General features: G+C 41.4%; 1 protein-coding gene across 1 annotated transcript in view; it reads left to right on the forward strand.

Moving 5' to 3' along the window:
- The window catches only part of LOC104512942 (calcitonin receptor-like), a gene marked incomplete at its 3' end in the record, with an annotated part of 34367 nt that extends 17356 nt beyond the window's left edge, over nt 1-17011 (forward strand). Inside the window, exons 4-6 of the mRNA XM_010156135.1 lie at nt 4399-4511; nt 7986-8077; nt 16885-17011. Coding sequence (XP_010154437.1) covers nt 4399-4511; nt 7986-8077; nt 16885-17011 — 332 coding nt within the window. The remainder of the gene's footprint in view (nt 1-4398; nt 4512-7985; nt 8078-16884) is intronic.
- Between the last annotated feature and the right edge of the window lie 6315 nt (nt 17012-23326).

Here is a 23326-nt window from a genome sequence, read left to right on the forward strand (position 1 = left end):
ACTCAGTTCTCCACTTTGTTGGGTTTCTGCCTTTGGTTCCATTTTGTAAACCAGTTACTCATAACTCTTGATGTGGCTCCAAGAGCAAAGTGTCTAGAAGCGCAGTTTGGAACCACATCCATGGGTATCCAGACGCAATTACCTCAGATAATGATTAATATGCTGTTAACTTTCACAACTGAGAGACATGGAAGTACAGCCTTGCCTTCCTGCTCTGACACTGACTAGGAGTCAGGTCCTTTTGCTCTGGATCAAGGCAGCAGAGGGGGCAGAGCTACTGTGGCATTTGTATTCTCCACAGCTCTTGTGCCATACTGTGATCTCTGAATGGCTTTGTCTTTCTTACGGCACGTCCTTACAGAAATAAGGATAAATGCTCCATCCAGGAGCAGGGGGAACAGATTGAATAGCTCTTGCAGACCCTTTTGGATTTACCAGCTGTGACGCCTATGACTGCAAGGGACTGGATTTGAGGGACACAGGTGCACCCTTCTCACAGCTGGCAAAATGCACAAAGCGTTAGGCTGAGTAGGTTGCCAAACTGACAAGAGCAGTCATTGCAGATGAGAAATCATGGCCTTCCACAAAGCAGAGAGGAAGAGATACCTTCTGGGTCACAGCAGCAGCTGCAGCTCCTTCCACCTCCCCAGCTCCTGGCAGGCAAGGAGGCAGCATCCTCAGGCATCCCCTAATTTAAGCACCTTTTCAGTCGTGGTCTCTCCTCCTGCATACCCAGTCCATCATGTACTCCTTCCCACTCGGCACCGTGTCTTGGCAGAGTGATGTGCCTGCGCTCACAGCAAGCACAGAGCAGCATCCTCAGTAGGCAGGACCCCAGGGACCTGCTGCAGCACCCAGAGCAGTGTAGGAAGAGCTGGGCCTGGGAGAGCCCTTCTCTAGCTGCCACAAATGCAAATTCCCTGACTCTGCCTAAAAAAGCCAGCTCTGTATTTCTGCTGGCCCTGTTTTCCTGTCTTGAAGTGATGTCATTTAGATAATGATAAATAAAACAAACCTGAACTCCTTGTCCAGCTGCTTCTTTTCCTCCTACCCTTCTGTATATTGCTGTCCTGCTTCTTAGCAAGCTTGACAGCTATATTTGAAAATCAATTCTTATCCTCAAAATGCACAATATAACTTTATCGTACAGATACCAGTTCTGCTGACAGAGGCATTCTGATGATAGTGATAATTCTTCACTTATTAGGGCACTGAAACTGAAGTTTTCTAGGGTCTCCATTGTATTATACCAGATGATTTTTTTGGTTTTAAAAAATTTTCTCCTAGAATATTTTACTGAGGATGTAAGTAGAGCAGATGTGCTGCATCAGCTACCCTCTCATCTGCAAAACTGGTCTGTCCAAACAATGGCAAACAATCCAATGTCTGGTATGTGCTGAACACGCACTGCAACAGAGGAAAACTTATTTCTACTCCAGCTTATAACTCAACAATAAATAAAAAAAAAAGGTGTTAACTCTTTTAACATCTGCTAGCTATAGAGTTGTCTAATTGTAAAAAAACTGATTGATAGAGCTATCATGTTTGTTCCAGGGTTATTGGATTAAGATATTTGTTACATATATTTGACTGAGCTTTCTAAATGAAAATATGATACATAAAAGCACTATTGGTAGCACAAGCAATACCACATGCAAAAATATTACTACTGGTTTATCTTTTTAGATCCCTTCTCTACTCCCATGAAACTGCCCTCGTGGACAGGATTTCTCTTGTCCAGTTTTCCCAGACAGCTCTTGAAGCGTCTGTCTTTCTAAGCTAACTGCAGAGCCCCTGCACAACTGCCTGTCAATTGCGTAACTCAGATTGCTAAAGTCAGGTGCGATGAATCCCATGCAATGTCACTGTTCCTCCCCTTTGAGTAATGTGATGCCCAAGTAGTGCCCTATCCAAGCTGATAGGGTATAGAGCAAGCCTAAAAAATTAGTGTTTACATAGTATTTGAATAATCTTAAAGCACACACCTCCATTTTGCCTTGCTAGTATTTCCTTACCCATCCTTACACATATGTGTGTTTCTTCAGAGCTTACAAGATTCTTCTGATTGGCATAAAACCCAACACATGCCCAGGTTCATAATCCCTCCCCTGCTACTGGGCAGCTATGTTATAACTTGCAGTAGAACAGTGGTTGGGTTACAGACTCACTGCTTTATTTCTGTATAAAATCATAGATTTAGAAGAGACGTTTGGCCTGTTTGAGTCACTGGGATGGAGTGTGGGGAGGCAGGTCCTTCAATCCCATATTCTGACAACATCAGAGAAAGAAATTTGTGGGCCATGGCCGCTTCCAGACTAGGATCAGTTGTGTTTGTCTGCCTTCAAGGAAAAGTATGAGGCAACAGGTTTGTCTCTAACTTAGAGAGGCCACACTAAATTTCGGCAGACTGCCTACCTAGGCACTGAAGTACAGAGATGATAGATGATATTATCATTACGCTCTACAGCATATTAGCAAAAGCCGTGTGCTCTGCAGAGTGCATGGGATAGTAGGTACGATATTCGTACACTGTGTTCCGTGGTAGCCTAACCATTAATCTTTTATCTATGACTGAAAACTTTTTCCAGCTTTAGATAATATCTGGCAATGAGTACAACGGGAACATTGCTACACAGGCAGTCTGAGATGATCTCCAAGCTGCAGTGATGGAAGACTGAGATAACATGTACTGTTCTTCTTGGTGGTGTTGGTGCATGTATTTATTTTCAACAACTCCTCCAAAACAATGATTTGAAACTCAGTATTTTCAAAAGTATGCTGTTCTGGAGGATTGTCTTTTTTTTGTAATAGCACTACATGAAGTGTATTTCTAGTTAGAGAGTTCAGTCTATATAATCCTTACCTTGCCAGTATGATGGATCTCTTTCCTGCTTTCCTTAGGGTGTATAGATGGAATATGAATACTCCAAAATAATTGACCTATTAATCATAAGATCTGAATAAGAAAAATAAATGCAAAGTGTATTGACTGGAAATGTTGATAATTTGTGTATAAAGCTAGTAAAATTATGAAGCTGGAATAGGCAAAGGGAAGCCAAGACAGACTTTTTAGACTTTTTCAGAAGTCAGACTAGAAAAACTGTATTTTTCATAAAAAAAATCTGTGCCACTATCTAAGAAAATATCAAATAATTTAAGTTTCTGATCTTACCCTGCCTTTGTTACTCAGGCAAACTTTCCAGTGAGTTCCATGTGGCTAATGCTTGAGGAAAGGCCAAAGGAACTAGTCCAAAACTTGACAGGTGAATAAAAGCAACTGTCTGTGCCCCAGCATCCAGGGTTTCCTAGGCAGAGATGTGAACGCAGCCGGGAGGGCACAGACACAGCACCCATCTGTGGTGCAGGCATCCCTCAGAGCTGCATGGTGCTGAATCCCTGACTGTCCCCATGCCACAGTGCAAGGACACACACAAAGGAACGCGAACCTGGAGAGCGATCCACGTGGCAGGGCTTTCAGGAAGGATGCCAGAGCCACCTGCAGAGCAGTTACCAGCCCCAGAGACACGCAAGGAGAGGCCAAATACACACCGGATTATTTAAACAGAGAACTCTGCAGCCATTTTAAATTAAACTGGACACTTGGGACCTGCGCCAAAATGAGAAAGGCTGCTTCTCCCAGTGCCTGCAATGCTTCGCAGGCTCAGAGGGAAATGAGCAGTGCTCCTTCGCACCCCTGGCAGGATTTAGCTGGCACAGAGAGTGGGTAGGACTCTTCCACACCCTTGCATAAGTGCATGACTGGTGACAGGGCTGTCACCATCTCCAGCACCCAGGCTCCAGTTTACACACTGCTTGCTGCCCTTTCTCTACACAGTACTTTTAACTAATTATTTCCCTTGATACCTGAAACCCTGCTGCAAGATTCAGTCCACCAGCATCTGTATATGAATACCAGCATGTCCTAGTGAGTGTCAGGTTTGAAAACATGAAGTTATATTTTTATGCTAGCCAGTGGGCACATCCATTTTCCAACATGAGTGTTGCAGGTTGGGACGAGAACTAAAAACATGCGGCCACCACTGTGTTTGCCTGCCTCTGCACACTTCCGGCAGGTTCAGCGTCAGGCCTAATGTTACTTCCTTTTCCATGAACAGCTTTCAACATCCTCTGTAAAAGAATTATTATCACATAAATAATTGCATCTGAATGAAGGCTGGGTATATTTACTCTACTTCATTTATTCAGGACAAAAGGAGGCATGTATACCATCTGAGAAAGAAAACCGAAACAGACAAGTGTATATTAATTGCACAAGTTGAAAATACTTTGGATTTTGTTACACAGGCTTTTTATTTCCAAACAGAAATTCTTTTTTATGGATTTTTAGATGTGTGATATGGATATGCTAAAATAACTATTATTGCAATTTATCATCAGAGAGGGCTTCAAAATACTGTGATGAAACTGGAAACTGGTTCCGCCATCCTGAGAGCAACCGAACTTGGTCCAACTATACCCTGTGCAACTCTTTCACCTCTGAAAAATTGAAGGTATGCTACAGTTAAAAAGGCAGTGATTGTTTGGGAATGGTTTGGGGCTGGACTAGCATTAAGACACATATGAGGGAGATCAGAATAGTGCTCATCTTTCAGCTCTGTGTGTTGCACAAGAATTTAATAGCATTGTCCTTGTAATTTTAGTTTATTAAAATGAATTGATGACTGATCAAACCTAAATATAGGTTTGCTACAGAGTGGATAATTTAGTAGCAATTCATGTGACAAGTTTTGCAGTATTTTTCAAATGTGTTTTTTAATTCCTATCATTTTCCCTGATTATCAAACAGTTATAAAATGATCCTTTAGAATTTCAATTTTTCTTTCTGTAACAAGTATCTTCCAAGCTATTGACGTCTTCTCTACAGGGCTAGAAATATTAACGTAAGTTAAAATTATTTTTCCTTAAGCCAAGAACATTACCATGTACACACTCCCTTTGAAAAGAAATATTTATGAAGGTACCATTAATCCAGAAAATGCTACAAGCCTGAACACATTTGACTTGAACAGTTTGACTGAAGTCACTGAGACTATTTACAGTAATGAATCAAGCATTTGCATGAATAGTTCCAAAATCAAGTTGCTAAGCTGAAAGTGGAGAATTAAATATAAAAGCACCAGAAGAAACAAGGAGGGAGAAATCTGAGAAATGCTTAAAAAGAAATTAAATTAGGGAAGCTCATGAAAATAAACATATTTCTCAAATGTGAGTGGAGCTCCAAGGAAATCTGCTTACAGATTTGTGTCAGAACAATTAGTGACTACTTGGAATTGTGGAAGGAAAAGAGTCAAAAAGTGATTTGAATTGGGGGTTGTGTTGGAGGATTTTTTTTTATGCAGCAAAACAACAGTATGTATTTACATTTAGCAATGATCCAGCCTAAAGGGCATTGGAAAAGTCTACTGGACTAGACAGGAGCTGAATTCTAAAGGTTTTTGCAGTGTGAAAAACCGTTATGGTAAAATGGGGCTCACCTATGTGGCACAGAGAACAGTAGTAACAATCTGAGCTCACAGAGGCATTAAATGGAAGCACCGTAAAAACATAATTTTTCCAGACGTTGGCCCTTGTAAGGAGGCAAAAAATGTAGTTCTGTTACCTATTATCCGTGCCTTCCAGAAGAACAATTTTGAACATGATTCAAGCAAAGTGCAGAGAGAATACAAAGGAAAATTATACGTACATCAAGATTCTTCTGAAACAAAAAATGATGGAAAATGCAGAAAGAATCTGTCTTTACAGAAGTGCCAAGTCAGATTATGACCTTTAATCTGAGTCTTCAAAAACAGGAGTATGTTTCATTTGTAGACTATTTCCATGTACCTACAGATAATACAATTAAATGAGTAGGATGCATTTCTATTAAAGAATTCTCTTTCCTCAAGTGAAGAATTCTGGAGGGACAAAAAACAAACAAACAAACAAAACCATTTGGGTGTTATTTTGGAAGTTTTCTAAGGCCAGGATGACAAAATCTTCATTAGATAAAAATTAGGTGAGTCAGTGTGTTACAAATCCTCTATGTCAGAAGGGACATGACAGATTGCATGTTCAAGAATTACAGAAATTAATCATAGAATAGAATCATAGAATCGTTGGGGTTGGAAGCACCCTTAAAGATCATTTAGTTCCAACCCCCCTGCCATGGGCAGGGACACCTTCCACTAGACCAGGTTGCTCAAAGCCTCATCCAGCCTGGCCTTGAAGACAGCCAGGGAGGGGGCATCCACAGCTTCTCTGGGCAACCTGGTCCAGTGCCTCACCACCCTCTCTGTGAAGAACTTCCTGCTATCTAATCTGAATCTCCCTGCTTTCAATTTAAATCCATTACCCCTTGTCCTATCACTACAAGCCCTTGTAAAAAGTCTCCTCCCAGCTTCCTTGTAGGCCCCATGAAATGCAATAGTTCATTATTTGTTTGAAGTTAACTGGAAATACCAACATGCTATACTTTCAGGACAGATCGCTTAAGAAAAAATATTGCTGCCAGTTCATAAAAATGGAGTGGTAGCCCATATGCTGTTAGCTGACAGTCCATTCTGCTCTTTGTTGTTGTATTTGGAAAGAATTTTTGAGCAGGCACCATAGTAAGCTTACATGGAGTAATCAAAAATGCTATTGCCGAGTTCCAGATATACAGTTGACCTGATTTAGCAGTTGTACACTGAAAGGTAGATAGTTTGAATAACCAGCAGTCCTCTGGGGTGCACATGGACTTGCATGTAGCTATCTGGAAGCCTTTCCTACTTGTTGTCAAGCATTTGTGCTCACTAGCAATGCTGAGGTTAGTCTTTGTGAAGGAATATTAAGGGACCTGGGGTATTTGCAATACATAAGCATAGATTTCCATAATTTGGTGATTGTATTTACACTCAGATCATTGGTGAATTATATTTACACGTTATTCTACATTGTCAGGATGGTGTAAATGTGACTTTGGTTTAAATCTGAAACAGGAGGATAATTTTCATCTCATCTGTTGCTTTCATGACTCCGTAGGCAAGCCCCCTCTGACTTCTCTCCAAAGAGAGAATCCCAGCATTTCTACCCATTTATCATAACACAGGTTCTCTACCTCAGCTATTTTAGTTGATTTATTTGAACCTTTCCTAGCTTTGCCATGCCCGTGAGGTGTGGAGACTAGAAACACACACGCATTTAAGACTTGCAATGTAAATATTGAACAGGCACAATGAGGGTCTACCCTCAGTGCCTTTCCTGATGATATCCAACATTTTGTTGACTTCTTGGCTGTCATTACACAGTAAGCCAATGATTCAGAGAACTGTCCAGGATGATTCCGAGGTCTCCTACGGAGTTTGGTTTCCAGTTCTGAGTTCTGCATTGTGTAGGCAGGGTTTAGATAGTTTATCCCTAGGTTCATCACCCTACTTTTTTCTGTATTAAAGCTCATATGGCATCTTCTTGTCCCTTCATGAGGCCCTGCTGGAGTTCCTCACTATTACCTGGAAGACCTAATTAGCACCTGGAAACTTAGAAATTTCTCATCAGGTCACTGGTGAATATATTGAACAAAATACCATCCCCGATACCGTTCCTGAGGGCACCTAACTACTGACTCATCTTCAAAAGTGCCCATTAAGCTTTTGTTCACTGTTGTTTAAGCGGCTTTCAAACCATGAAAGCTTTCTTCCAATCCTTTTGAAGAAACTTATTTTCTTTAGTAATTTTGTGTGTGTGTGTGTAAACTTGTCATGGCCTTTTGAAAATCCTACTGCATTATGTCTGCTGCACTGTCCTAATGCTCAGAAAAGTTAGGGATGCCTTGCATGAGCAGGGATCTCATCAGTGCAGCAGAAACAGATCAACCCATGTAAGAAACACTTAACTTTAGACCTTGAGTTATTCTATTTAATAGATTGCTGATATTAAAAGTATATTAAAAAAGAATATTTGTGCTTAGAAGTTGTTCATGTTTGCCTTTTCTTTTTGTTAAATTGCAGATGGCATTCATACTTTACTATATGGCGATTGTTGGCCATGCTTTGTCTATAACATCACTGTTGATTTCCTTGGGAATCTTCTTCTATTTCAAGTAAGTGTTTCTTATAGATGCTCTCTCTTGTTTCCCTGAGCGATCTCAAGTGGTAAACAAAGAAAAGCATGGAAGGGGACATGGCAGTGAGAAATAGACCTTTAAAGTGCCTTTTTTACGTAATCCTGGTAAAAAGTCTCGACACAGAGTCCTCTCACCAACGGGACATCTTCCAGTGGTGTGTAGCCAAGATCATGCTGTTAGATTTATCAAGGCTGGTGTAAAAGCTCAGCCCACTGGGAAATAGTGTAACTGGGGATGCAGTAAGGGCCTTCATTTACCAGTTTCCTGTTGTTCCTTGAAGGGCATGTCCAGTCTCTGGCAGGTGCAGTGACTACACAGGGCAGTGCCTTGGAGCCCCCAGCTCCTGAAGGACATGAATACCTTCATCCAATGCTGAAGGACTGAGCTATAGACTTGAGTAGGTGCTTACAGGACTTGGCACTAAGCATGAATCTGACACTAGCGTGTAGCCTGTCATCAGCATTAAAAAGAAAAACAGGGTTGTGCTGTATCAAAACTGTAAAGGAAGCTAAACTGATATTCACTGGAAACATTGCAGCTACTGTATGGCAACTTAACTAGGGCATTTAAATCTTGTCCTTTCGTGAACATGTCTGAACACTGTTTATTATAATGTGTCTGCAGGGAGGGAGCAAAGGGAGCTCAGATTTGCCATTAGACATGTAGTCACAGCTTCAGTCACAATCAGTAGTGAAGGGCTGTCTGGGAACAGACTTCAGTTTTCAGGTCAGGGAAATGGTAAGCACTAGAACACATCAAAGGCATTGGGGAAAATATTAAAAAGGATAAGATCCTGAGCTACTGTACATCCAGATCTATGATGACTTGCATAAGCTGTATTCTTCTAGCTCTTATGCAATCTTTTTAAGGTATTTCACATTTGTAACATTAGTATAAACTGCAAACTTCCCAGACTAATAGCACACTCAGAAATCAGGGTTGTAATCTCCATTCACCCATACTTTGATGAAACACAATGATACACCCAGTATAATGACTGAAAAGGGATGGTGTTTTACTGATTTCAGCAAAGGTGCATCACTTACTTGTAATCAGAATGCCCAGACTATCGGTTCATGGCCAGAGACAGGGAAATGCTCACCATCAGTAGAGTATATCTGGAAATAACTGCAAGGTAATCTACAAGGCCAAATAAGGTTTTCCAGGTTTCCAGGGATACAAAGGAGTATTCCCCACACTGCACATTGGGAAACAAAGTGTAATAGAAGCAATTACAAATGCTTCTGACTATAAATAACACACAGGGCTATAACTTGATGGACTTTTATTGCCAAAAATCTTACCACATCCAAGAATACAGAAAACCCCCAAACTCTTTGAAGAACATAGTTTCTTTGAGAAGTCAAGAATACAAGGAAAATGGAACACACAAAAAAATCTTTTTTTCTTCACAATCTTCTTTACAAAGTTTAAGAAGGAGTAGTTGCACAATAATGGCAACCTGTAGTAATTAAAAGTCCACCACCATTGTCATTGTTAAGAGTATACTCTTTCAAGATTGTGACGTAGCCTGCAAGAAATTATTTCAAGCTAAATATATGCCAGAACACAAATAGGCCTGTGTGAGGGTAAGCTTTTTCCACATGAATATCAACAGATTCAAGTCCTTGATGAACATCCAAAGTAATATTTTTTGTTTCTTTATCATCATCCTCATAGACAGATAAGTTATATTCATTTGTATATCCATCAATGTATTTCAGCAGCAATCCAGAATACTTCTAGGGATTAATTATTTTTCCATCATCAGACAGATAAAGAGCATGACATTTGTATACAGATTACAGTTTATCACTTGTTTTAATTTGGTTCATATTTCTAGGAAAATGAAAGCCAAAAATAAGCCCTCATATCTACCAACTCAAACTTAGCAAATACATCAAATGCATTTTTTTCAGATCTTAGTGACCAAAATAGTAACTGTGAATTACAAGCAAGTTCTAAATTAATACCTTCCCACTCATGCCAAACCATGAATGTATGTATGCCTTATTTTCAAAAAGACTATGCTCCATTCTCCATAGAACCTTATTTTCTAAAGCAGTTTTTCACACTGAAATTTCCGAGTCTGAAAAGGGAAAAATTAGTAATTTTTTCTGTTCCTTTATCTTGCAGCATTAACTTAAAACAAAGAATATTCCTGTAAACATTCAGCTATTTCTTTTTGTCACCTCCAAGGCCAAGGAATTGTACTGAAGTACACCCAGTACATTTTCTATTGTGACCATTTAGTTTTAAACATTCACTTTGACTCTTTTAGTGCAGAGTTTTATGTGTCTAAACTAACTGGCATTTTTAAGTGTCTTGCAATTGGTCGAATTAATGCTCTGTAGCATAAATGAAAAATTTCAATGGGGAGGTTTAGATTAGATATTAGGGAAAACTTCTTCACTGAAAGAGTGGTCAGGCAATGGAACAGGCTGCCCAGGGAAGTGGTGGAGTCACCATCCCTGAAGGTGTTCAGTGATCATGTAGACGTGACACTTAGGGACATGGTGTAGTGGGTATGGTAGTGTTGGGTTGATGGTTGGACTGGATGATCTTAGAGATTTTTTCCAACCTTAATGATTCTGTGATTGATTCTGTGAAGAAGCTGGCATAAATCTTAGGGCTATACATTTAGATTTCTGTGCCCCGAGTGTCAGACAGGAAGAGTAGTAAAAGAGCAAGCCCCCAGCATCACCACCACTAAAAGTGAGTCTAGGAAATACAGAAAAATTAAACATTTGGACTTTGCATAGACTATGAAAATCTGTAAGATTACAATCTCAAAATGGGTGGATCCAAAATAGAGGTTGTGAATTCCGCTGATTTCTAGAGAGGCAGTTTGATGAGTGACTGATTGTGTGCAGTAATCAGATACAGAGATTTCTAGAAACCCTGTACAATAAGCTGATGAATTACCTTCCCATCCATGTGAGGATAAAGAGCACAAACCCACAGCCACAGTAATGCTTTGAGGAAATTAGGTAGCACACAATTTAATCTGATTTAAAATCTTGCACCCAGGCTTAGGTGTTGTTAGGGACAGTAAAGACAGGATCTGGTTAAACTGGCTGCCCAAAATGGACCAAGAAGGTGATTCCTTGCAACAAGTGAGGTAAGATCAGGCTATCCGAGTCATTCCTAGCTCTGAGTCATGGCAATGCACGATACTGACCAGTCCCAGACTATGCTGAAAGACTCATTTTTGCAGCAGTCTTCTAGACAGTAACACACCTCCTCCTCTCTTTCCTCCTCTACTTCTCCGTACCATTCCATGACTAATACGTGACACAGAGGTCACAGGAAGAAGTAGAGAAGGGAATTAAAACAAAGTGCTGCAAAATGGGAGGACAAATAGGAAACCAAACCACGATCACGAAAAAGTGAGAATAAAGCTGTATTGGAGCAGGGTTCATGTTACCTTCAGTTGTTTTCTGTCATCTGGCTATGACAGCGATAGATTACTTGACCTTCAATAGAAGACAAGCTGTCAATCAGCCAGTCAATCACATGGTAAGAGATGGTTTCAGGACCATATAATAGCCTTTGCAGAGGCAGCAATGAACCACTTGCAGAGGTTGCTGTTTCCCATGTATAAGTCTTTCTTGATAGAGATTTATTTTCCTTTCAGTTTTGCGTATCAAGATTCATAATGGTCTGGCATCACAGATGTTGCAGTACTTGAATCAGTAGTGACAAGCATCACTACGCAATAGTAACGTCACAGGAGACAGCGTATTCATAAAATGGAGTGTCTAACAGGCGCATGCATCATCACATTATTGCAATATTTTTATAATTGCAAATTAGGACCCAATTATCTTATATGACAAAATGCAAAAGAAACAAGGGACACCTAACTCCAAATGATTTCCCATTGAATTATTAAAACAAAGACATTTGGACAAAGACAGATGGGGAGTACAGCAAGTCTGGATTTGCCAGAAAAATAGATGGTGTGTTGTGAATGCGCTTGCAGTCTAATTGTTGCCAAGGCTTTTAAAGGGAGCTGAAGAAGGATAATGGGTGGAAAGATATTGTGGTTTAGGTCCAGCCAGCAATTAATTGCCACGTGGCCACTCACTCACTCCTCCCCCTGGTGGGATGGGAAGGAGAAAATATAAGGAAAGGCTCATGAGTCAAGACAAGGAAAGGGAGGAATCACTCACCCAGTATGGTCACAGGCAAGGAGACTTGACTTGGAGAAAAACAAAGTCTCTGCCATGGGAGACAGTTATAGAATCACAGAATCATAGAATTGTTTACATTGGAATAGACGTCAAGTCCAACCGTTAACCTAGCATGGCCAAGTCCACCACTAAACCATGTCCTTAAACACCACATCTATAAATGTTTTAAATAATAAATGGTGACTCAACCACCTCCCTGGGAAGCCTGTTCCAATGCCTGACAACCCTATTGCTTGGGATATTTTTCCTAATATCTAAACTTCCTCTGACATAACTTGAGGCCGTTTCTTCTTGTCCTATTGCTTGTTACTTGGGAGAAGTGACCAACATCCACCTCTCTAAAACCTCCTTTCAGGTGGTTCATACAATCACAGAATCACAGAATGGTTTGGGTTGGGAGGGACCTTAAAGATCATACAGTTGCAACCCCCCTGCCATGGGCAGGGACACCCTCCACTAGTTAACATTGATGAAAGCCCCATCCAATCTGGCCTTGAACACTTCCAGGGAGGGGGCATCCATAACTTCTCTGAGCAACTTGTTCCAGTGCCTCACCACCCTCTCTGTGAAGAATTCTTTCCTGATATCTAATCTAAACCTCCCCACTTTCAGTTTAAAGCCATTGCCCTTTGTCTCATCACTACAGGCTCTTGTAAAAGTCCCCCCACAGCTCCCTTGTAGGCTCCCTTCAGGTACTGGAAGGCTGCAAGGTCTCCCCGGAGCCTTCTCTTCTCCAGGCTGAACAAGCCCAACTCTCTCAGCCTGTCCCCATAGCAGAGGTGCTCCAGCCCTCTGATCATCTTCATGGCCTCCTCTGGACTCATTCCAACATGTCCATGTCTTTCTTATGTTATACTTCCCTCCAGTCCAATTTCCTTTGCCTGTAAGACTGAGAGGTGTACTTTAAGGTCATGCTCCAGCATGGATGAGGCACTTTTCATGAAACAACATCTTTCCTTAGTGGTTAACATAAAGAGTTTCATGATTTGCAAGCATGGTTGTGAGGCCTTATGTACAGGTAGTCAGCAGAGTCAAAACACCGTGATAAGGTCTTCCTGATCCTCCTTTTCTCCCGTTCCTCAGCTCCTCCTCATAAGACTTGTGCTGCCTTCAGCAGCTTTGTTGCCCTTCTCTGCTCCAGCACATCAATGTCTTTCTGGAAGTGAGGGACCCGTAACTGAACACAGGATTTGAGGTGTGGCCTCACCAGTGCCGACTGGTCAGGGGGGCAGGGGGACAATCACTTCTCTATGCTTGCTGGCCACACTATTTGTGATGCAGGCCAGGATGCCATCGGCCTTCTTGCCACCTGGTCACACTGCTGGTTCATACTCAGTCAGCTGTAGACCAACACCCCCAGGACCTTTTCCACCAGGCAGCTTTCCATCCACTCATCCTCAGGTCTGTAGCATTGCAGGGGGTTGTTGTGACCCAAGTGCAGGACCCAGCACTTGGCCTTGTTGAACCTCATACAATTGGCTGCAGCTCATTGATCCAGCCTGTCCAGATCCCTCTGAAGAGCCTTCCTACCCTCAGGCAGATAACACGCCAAATTTCTGTGACAAGAGTCCTCCCCATGGGCTATATTTCTTCATTAACTGCTCTAGTGTGGGTTCCTTCCATGGGGTGCAGTTCTTCAGGAGCAGTCTGCTGCAGTGCAGGCTTCTTGTTGAGTCATGGGCTTCATTGGGTACAGCTGCCTTCTCTGGCGTGGGTCCCTCTCCGGATTACAGGGGGTCTCTGCTCCCCTGTGACCCTCTGCAGAGTTGTTACACTCACATCTGATTCCTCTCTCCACTGCCGGTTTTCTTTGTTTTCCCCTCTTAAATGTATTGGTCACAGAGGTGCTAATTGTCTCAGACAGTGGGGTCCAACTTGGAGCCAGGGAAGCTTCTATCATCTTCTCACAGGAGCCACCCCTGTAGCCCCACCCTATTACCAAAACTCTGCCTCACAAACCCAATGCAAAGGATAATTTGTGGAAGTTTGTTGGGAGTTTTCCTCAGGAGTAGGGGAGAGCATGGTAAAAAGCATGAAAACCATTTCAGAACTAAACAAGTAGGTAGGAGATGCAAAAAACTGTCTGGGGGTGAAAATGGGTGTTCTCAGTATTCATGAATGAGAAGTGACAGATTCCCAGTGCAGATCTATAAAAAAAATAATGCTAAAAGCTCTTTTGAAGTCAAAATATCCTAGGTGCAATAGAGAAGTGAAGAGAGAAACTGAAAAATAAGGGTAACTGTGAGTAGACAGGAGGACCTATCTCTGTCAAAGGAAATGCAGCAGACATAGGATAGATGTGAAACATGGGGAAAACCATGAGAAACACAGGAGACTGAAACACCCAGACACAATTGATAGAGGCATAGTGACATAAAAAACTCACAAGTTTTAGACCCTGATAACTGGCTTAGTGATGCCTTCTTCCATACCGTTTAATGAAGCAGAGTAGGGAGACAGAAAGATGGGTGGGGGTGACAAGAAGCCTTCAAAAACAGCACAAAGGATGATCAGAAAATCAGGAAGAGGGCCTGGAAAAGAGCTAGGGAAGGTCAGAGAAGGAGAAGATTACAGACGATTGTCAAAACCAGCAGAGAGGAAGAATCAAGTAATGGGAGCAAGGAATGGGAGTGGAAGCATATGTACCTGGCAGAGATTATGACAAAAGACTGTCTCTCTATACTGGTAGCCATGTAGAGAGACAGCTGGAGAGACAAGGGTCTGGATCTCTGTGGCCAGGAGCTGAGGAGAATGCTCTAATAGGAAAATTGTTATTTCTTGGGAACAGGATTGGCATCACCTCAGTCTTGTTCACAGGACTGCAAGAGAAAGACAGGAGATGGGCACATGATGATAGTGTCCCAACAAAAGTGGAGTCAGTGGCATAGGCAAAGCATAGCGATGGAGAATGGGAAAAAGGAAGAATCAGGACTGGATAAAAACCACCAGAACTTCAGAACAGAAAAGGAACATTAGACTGGATTTGTGATGGGAGCAAATAGAGATGGAGTAAGCATAAGAACACAGTGTAGGAAAAATAGCTCCAAAGAATGGCCTGGTTTGCCCAGTATCCTGTCCTACAGTGGATCAAACTGAAAGTGCACCTGGCCCTGTATCTGGTGTTCAACAGTTGCCAATAGCTGATGCTAAAATACAAAATCAGGGCAAGTGTAAAGAAATACATTCCTAGTCCCTGGGACCTGCATCTCATGGATATCCTGAACCAAAGAAGGTGTCTTGGTAAATAAGGAGGTCAACAAAAGTGATAAGCACTGCAGGATAATGATGACCATAACCAGAAAGATGACCTCAAGCTGAAGGAAGAATTCCATCCAGTGACCCAGAAAGTAGGTGTCAGGAAAAATAAGTGGCAGGTGACCAAGGAGCTAAAAACAGAAAATAAATAAACAACCAACCAAGCAAAATAAGCAGAAGAGTTCAGTTGGTTAGGTTAGCTCTCTGTTTTTAAAGAAAGTGCATTCTGCTTTAGCCTCCACACGTAGCCTGTCAGAAAGTCACAGCCTCTGCTCCATTCCAAACTGCAGAAGATTCCCAGTTTGAAGGGGGAGGCTTGCCTCAATGAGACAGCAAGTGATGCTTGCTCTTAGCTGCTTTTTACCTACTGGTTTTGCCTGCTTGCTCTCAGTGATCACTGAATACAGACATCACAGCATTATCTAACAACTCCATGATTGCCTTTCTGCAATCACCTCCTGCCAGCTCCAGACTGTGCTCTGGGGCATGGAGCACTGTGGGGGTGGTGTCCTCTGCATCAGGGGTAGCAAAGGAGGTGCCATGAGGATTTGGACTTGAATTAGAAAGGGGAGACAACAGTTCAGGTCTGAAACTGAAGTCAGGATTTAGTTGCACAGTTCAGGTCTGAAACTGAAGTCAGGATTTAGTTGCACAGTTCAGGTCTGAAACTGAAGTCAGGATTTAGTTGCACAAGAATCCTGTGAACTTCTCTTGTGAAATTCTGCTACCTACAATAGCAGAAATCCTACCCTCCCCGAAATCAGCCATTCAGAAAAGATTTCTGCTCCTTCTGATCAGGAAAACAACCTCTTCTGGTTTGGGATCTTAGCTGGAGTTAGAAACATGCAGGATACCAACCCAAATCCCCCTGTAATTTAAGGGAATTCTTGCCCAAATTTCCCATCCTGTCTCACCACTAATTCCTAAAGTAGCAAATAATTTTCATCTGAATAATTGAGAAATTGAGACTCCAGGGAACAGTTACTTATAAAGCACTATTGCTGATATTCATTACTTGTATTATGCGCATCTGAATTCTCAGGGTTCTGCTTCACCACCTAATATCTTGATTACCATGAAATAAGGAAAGGCATCAAGGGCTGAGAATGTAGCTGGATGGCTCTTTACAACATGGTCTAAAAAGCATGTGGTACTAAACAGGTGTAAAAACAAACCCAAAAATTTGTCAGAGGTTATGGCTGCAATGCAAGACATGTATTTTCCGATTATGCCTTGCCAAAAGGCATTCTTGAGACACTTGCCAGAAAGAGCTTGTTAAAGTGACATCAGAAGAAAAATAGTAATTTACAACGTGTGCTACATATTTTTCAGGAGCCTCAGCTGTCAAAGGATAACGCTGCATAAGAACTTGTTTTTTTCTTACGTGCTGAACTCCATGTTTACAATTGCCCACCTCATTGCTGTTGTGCCTAACCCAGGCCTTGTAAAAAGGGATCCTGTAAGTACTGCATGACTCCTCTCCATCTTAACACTCAAGTTAAATTACTATGGCCATGCCGAAACCAGACATTCCCATTCACCAGTTAATGACAGCCATCTGGTAAAACATACACGGAAGGTGCAGATTCTGAGAATTTCACTCAACTTTCCTCAGATCTTTCACCGGGCAATAAAAACCTTTGAATTTGGTACAAGAGGGAGAAGCCTCAGACTTGGTCCAGCCAGCCAATCCATATAAATATGTGTCAGATCCCCATCCCTCTTGTGTCAGATCCCCATCCCTCTTGGCTCTCACTACCTGACATTTCCTAACAAAGCCCCTGGAGGGACAAGTGCTCTTGGCAACCACCTGTCCTTTATCACACATGCTGGGGTGGGGCAGGGATGGAGACGAACAAGGCTTTTTTTCAAAACCCCCTCAAAAGATCTGTTTGATGCATATTTTTTCTCGGGAGGTGGTAAATCAAAGCAGTAGCATGCTTCACTGCTCTTTGATAGGGATACAAATTGTGCCAGCCCTTCAGCTGATAAACATGTATGGCAGACTCAGTCACCCAGCTCTGATCTTGCACTCTAACAGCAAGAGCGCCTTGGCTGATGTGAAATTAATGCAAGCCTGGGAATCTCTCAAGTTGTGTCACAACACTGATCAGCTTGTCTACTAATAAGATCGTTCAATTACGGTTCAACCATTTTATCCGCTTCCATTTTTGTGAAAGCAATTAAACATCAGCACCTGATATTATCTGATCACATGTGTGTGTCTCAAATGTGCAGTGGTTAAGTGAGCTAACTAAAGCAGGAAATATATAGACTAAAGAAAACATCACCAGCTCCAAGGACCATCTGGAGATTAAAAAATAGAATAGCAGAAGACTAATTTTAAAATCACACATTTTGTTTCTCCTTACTGCATAGCATCATACATACATATCATGTGCAAGAGTTGTAATGAAAATACACTTGATATTTGAAGATAAAAAGCTTACACGTGATATTAAGCACCTAAATTCAAGCAAGGTCATTATCTCAGGGTTGAGTGATACTTTCTGACAGCAGAAGTAAATTATCTAAAGTGAGGTGCTTTAAACTAAAAGTTGAGGCCATGGCAAAGACTCTCGTGCTCTAAGATTTCATTTAAAAGCTGTATCTAGTCCCTTTGGGCTGGATCTTTATTTGGAGTGAAGTCTTGACCCCAGTGAATTTAGAACCACATAGCTACTGGACAGGTACCAGCATGCTGAGCATCACCTGATGAAAACCACAGCCTCCATTGCTAAAGCAACAGACACTATAGAAAGGATGTAATTGGTTACCTTTGGAGGCCATGGAGCCCCAGAGCAGTGCAAAGGTTCCTGTACGCAGTCAGCTCTCAGGTCTTGGGTCAGACTATGAAGAGAGCCCTTGGTGCTGAATACAGTTGTAGAAATACCCAAGTCGGTGTCCTTCCACTGGTGTTACTGGGTATGGCTGTGTTAGCGAACCTGGCTGCAAACAGTTATCTAAGAACATGTTTTGTTGAACAAAACTCCTGTTTTGCACTTTCTTCTTCCAAATCAATTTTGCAAGTCTTCAGCTCAGCAGTGAACTACCATCCAGAAGCGAGGTGCCAAACTTGGGGCCAGAAGACATAGGGTGTCCCGCTTTTGTTCTGCAGTCAAGTATGGGATGAGGGTATACTCACTGCTTGATCTTGTCTCACTTTCTAGATTTACCACCCTTAAAAATAAGTCAGAAACAAAGGACGTGAGGTGACCTGCTAGTATGTTCAAAGTCTCCCAACATTACTAAGAAGTGTCTTCTGTTATTTTAGTAACATAATAAACTTGTATTTACATGACTGGGAAAAGACAATGAACTGCCACAGGGCAAGTTTTTAACATGTGATGAAATTACATAGAGTCTCCATATGAGTGTACAAAGGCTTAAAGGATTTATATTAAAATCTACTTACTCTACCAGGTAGATTCACATCATATTTTTATTTTAATGTAGATTAACAGAGCAAATGAAGGCTTTCTAGCTTGTGTTTTTTCTATCCCTACTACACCCTCTGTTTTATTGTCTATTTTAAGACGGATACTTTTGACTTTCTGTAGTTTGCTGCATTTATCCTCTTCCTACCTGTGTATCTTCAGAGCTTGACAGGTTGATGTGTGTGTGGCTCCTACCTGCAAGGTATACAGAAACACTGAAGCATGTAGCAGGAATTTCAGTCACAGATACCTCGTATGTAATGGCCATATACAGAGATGAAGTTGGTTGCATTTATTCTACAAAATAATAAATGTGTTTCCACCTCAATAGCTCCTACTTAATTTTTTTCCTGCATAAAGTTTCACAGTAGATTTTAAATACGCAATGCCATGGAAAAATCCTTACAGTGAATGGGCATTTATGAAGATATCAAAAAATCCACACAATTTTGAAGGAAGAAAGAAGGTTCTGTTAAATAACTGAGAAAAGACAGGAGGAGCAAGAGAGGAAACTCATCCCTAACACCAAGACACCCACATTTTCCCTTTATCCAGACACAAAAGATGTGAGACAATCCAAAGCATCATTTACATGAAGAGATGTTGTACTGCATCCTTGCTCACATATAGTTTGCTGCAGAGTTAAATGCTTTGATGATCATGCTGCTTGTGTGAAATGGTAAGTCAAGCCACTTTTCAATATATCTTAATTTGTTTTTTTATTACCTCATTTTTTCTGCTTTCTGGTTATATAATTTTCTCTCAATTTCTCTCTCTTAAAAAAAAGATCTGAAATGATGGAAGAGAAAGATTTGAGCTCAGGTGGCCATACAAGAAGCAAAGAAGCAATGAAAAAGGTTCAGGGACACTTCAACAACAACAACAAAAATCAGGACACATGTATGAACAGTTATTTACATATGTTGAAAAATGTTATGTGAGCTAATTTTTTTCCTTGTATCTAAAGTAGTAACTGCATTAATTACACTATTACTGGAACAGATTTTATAAGAACAAGTATCTTCTATCACCTTCTTAAATGACACTGACCCACAGAAGAACGGTGATCTGTGAATAGCACATTATGTTCTCCACTAAAAAACGTGGAAATATAAATAAAACTCCTGCTGACTAATCTTTTAATGTAGTCTTGCACATCAGATCTGTATTTTTCATTTTCTGTATCCAACAAGACTAGTAATTTAATACTCAGTTCTGATGGGAGTAAAGGAAAATACAGATAATGACTGGAGGGATAACTCTGCTAATGAGAAACTGAATAATTGATCACCTCCATCGGTACCAATATAAATATGTGTGTAGATGGGACTAAGTTTCGTCACAAATCAGGAATGGCTCAGTAATTGGAAACTCATCCAGGAAGTCTGTAAGAGATCTTACTGCATTTTTATCACTTTCCTGTTCTAGTAGAGATAATATCTTTTCTCTACTTTCTCCAGGCTCTTCTGTAATCTTTTCACGTTTCATGTACTAGTTTCTCCTTTGATTCTGGCATTGTATGGTGTGAAAGTTTCAATTTCAATTGAAGCTTTATAGTGTCCATAGCAATGGCCAGAGCTCACTGGGAGCCCTGTGTGGGCTGTTATGCTTGGCCATGGTATATCAGAGAGAAAGGACTCAGTATCCATTCATGCATGCTCCAATCTCATTGTCAAGTCTCAGCTTTCTGCCACATGGCTTATGTAAGGCATAATGTATAAATAATCTGTACCCCTTTTGCACTGGTACAGCAGCAGAGCTGGTACAGGAGAACGCAAAGCAATCCATGTTTTATTGTAAGCACTGTGATCTCATTTTCTGAGCAAGGACACTTTGGATGTGGGCTGGGCTGAGTCTGACTGAGTCCTTTCCACTAGCAGTATCTGTAACCCATCACTTGCAGAGATGGAAAACTGCTTCTATGGGCATGAGGTTGGATGACAAAGGGCACTAGGTTTACTTGTACTGCCTGAAGCCCATCTACTGGTAGGAAGTAAGACCTCAGGAGAAACCGCTAAGCTGCTTCCCACTGAGCATTATTAGTGAGAAAGTGAAAAAGGAAGTACAAAAGCTAATGTCCACTAGCATTACAGTCTTTAAAACAAGGCCACGGTGGTAGTAGTATTTAAATTAAATTAAATGTGTTCACCTTTAAGAGGACGGATTTGGTTTATGTTGGTGAATCATTTGCAAATTAAGTTTCTGCCAGCAATAAGCCCATGGCCGGTGCCAGGACTGTGCTGCACCAGTTTTACCCTCACTGAAATCACTGGGTAGAACTGGCACAACACTGCAGTAATTCAGATGTAAGTCAGAATCTCTTCTTCCACCCTAGGAAAGATCAAGTCTCCCCTCCCATGAGGTTCAATGAGATTAATGCAGACCAAGGGATGTTGTGAATTCAGAACCAGCCAGTACAAATTTTCAGGCTGGAATAATATCTGCATTCATTTTCAGACAGATCTGTCAGGGTCTAAATGGCATGAAACAGAACAGTAATTCCCATCATTTTTCCCAAGGTCTTTATATTCTTGTTTATATTCTCAAACTCTCAGAGTAATGGAGGAAACAAAGCACCATGTAATCCTTGTGGAGTCAGATTCACTGATCTGATGCGGCGTGCCATGCCCAGAATATGAAGTATGGATGATTAAAGGACATTCACAGCATTCATAAATGACACTTCTGCGAAGAGTATTTGTGGTTTATGCGGAACAACTGAATCTGGGCTGCAAAGAAGTCAGTCAGTTACCATCTTTGAGAAAGACCTGAGCTTTCTCAGCAACATTGCTGTGGTTGTTTTCTCCATGGGAAGGCACCATCAAATTAACAGCTGCCATTAGGAGGGGAAAAAAAGAGGTTTAAGAGTCTAAGAATAAGTATTTATTTTGGGACAGATTTCCTTGTCTGTCTTTCCTCAGGAATTATTCTGTCCACATTTCAGTTGCTTGCTCTTCTTTTAAAGCAGTATTAATTAGTAGGCTGAGGTTTCTCCAAATTGTTGCAGCCTCCAAAGGGAGGGATGACAGCTTTCATCTAGCCCAATCCTAAGGTATTCCATGTCAAAATAACCTAGACCCTGTCAGATCCTGTGGATGGTATTTTGGCAGTATGATCCCTGCACACAGCCTCTTGCATAGGAGGTGGAGTGCCATTTCCTCCAGAACTTTCATTCCAGAAAGGACTTTGTACTGCAAAATGCATTGTTGTCCTGAAGCATCTTTCAGATTTTCAGATGCATCTTTTCAGATTGCATCTTTCCTGCTCAGGTGAGGAAGACCTGCACTCTCAGTCACAGCAAGGATGGAGGCCAAATACCTGGCACAGAGGCCAAACTGCAGACTTAAATGCCTCTGTGAAAAGTCTGATTTAACCTGTCATTCTGCCAAGTCATTATGCTCCTGCACTGCCTCTGGACCCTGAAGCTCTGTTGTTGTGGCAGTGAAAAGCGATCACTCCCAGGACAGCCGTGTTCAGAATCAGCAAACTCAGCATCACCAGTCTTGCTGTCATCCATGGCAATACTCTCTGGCCACAGTGGCCCTTTGCAGCCACTGGGATTTATGTACAAGCTTGTCATAGTAAAGCACACACTGCCTGTATGTGCAAAATGAGTGATTCCACTCCAGATATGCTAAAATTCGTGACATTCCTTCAGAACTCAAGAAATTTTACCTTCAGAACTGAGCTGTAGCAGTCCCTATGAGGTTGTTCGTTTTTCCTGGTATGGCATTGGGCTTGACTGATTTCTGACACTAATTCAATTCTCCACGCTTTACTGAGACTTTTATTGGTTTTCCCTCTGGTTTTCCTCAAGGCATGGGAGAGTTCTATAACTAGGAAGTGAAGATGACCTAAAAATGTAGGTGGGACCTGGGTGATTTTTATCAATCAATTGTATGGTCTCCTATGCATCTGAGAGATTGAGAGGTGAATAGATGATAGGTCATTAGCCCCTAAAAACGTAGGCATGGAGAAATGTCAAGTAGCAACGTCTTCTTAAAGTTCAGATCAACAAGCGCAAATGATAACAGTTGCCTTTTTGGTAGATTCTGCACTACACTCTATGGATGTGTGTTGTGGTTTAGCCCCGGCTGTCAACTGGTCACCACACAACCACTCTCTCGCCCCCAACCCCGAGGTGGGATGAGAGTGAGAATCGGAAAAAAACCCTCATAGTTTGAGATAAAAACAGTTTCATAGAAGAGCAAAGGAAGAGATAATAACAATATTACTGATAAAGGACTATACAAAAACAAGTGATGCACAATGCAACAATTGCTTACCACCCAGTGATTGACAGCCCATCCATGAACAGCAGTTCCTGCCTCCTGGCT

This window comes from Eurypyga helias, unplaced genomic scaffold (genome assembly GCF_000690775.1).
Source record: "Eurypyga helias isolate BGI_N326 unplaced genomic scaffold, ASM69077v1 scaffold10027, whole genome shotgun sequence".
Classification (NCBI taxonomy): Eukaryota; Metazoa; Chordata; class Aves; order Eurypygiformes; family Eurypygidae; genus Eurypyga; species Eurypyga helias.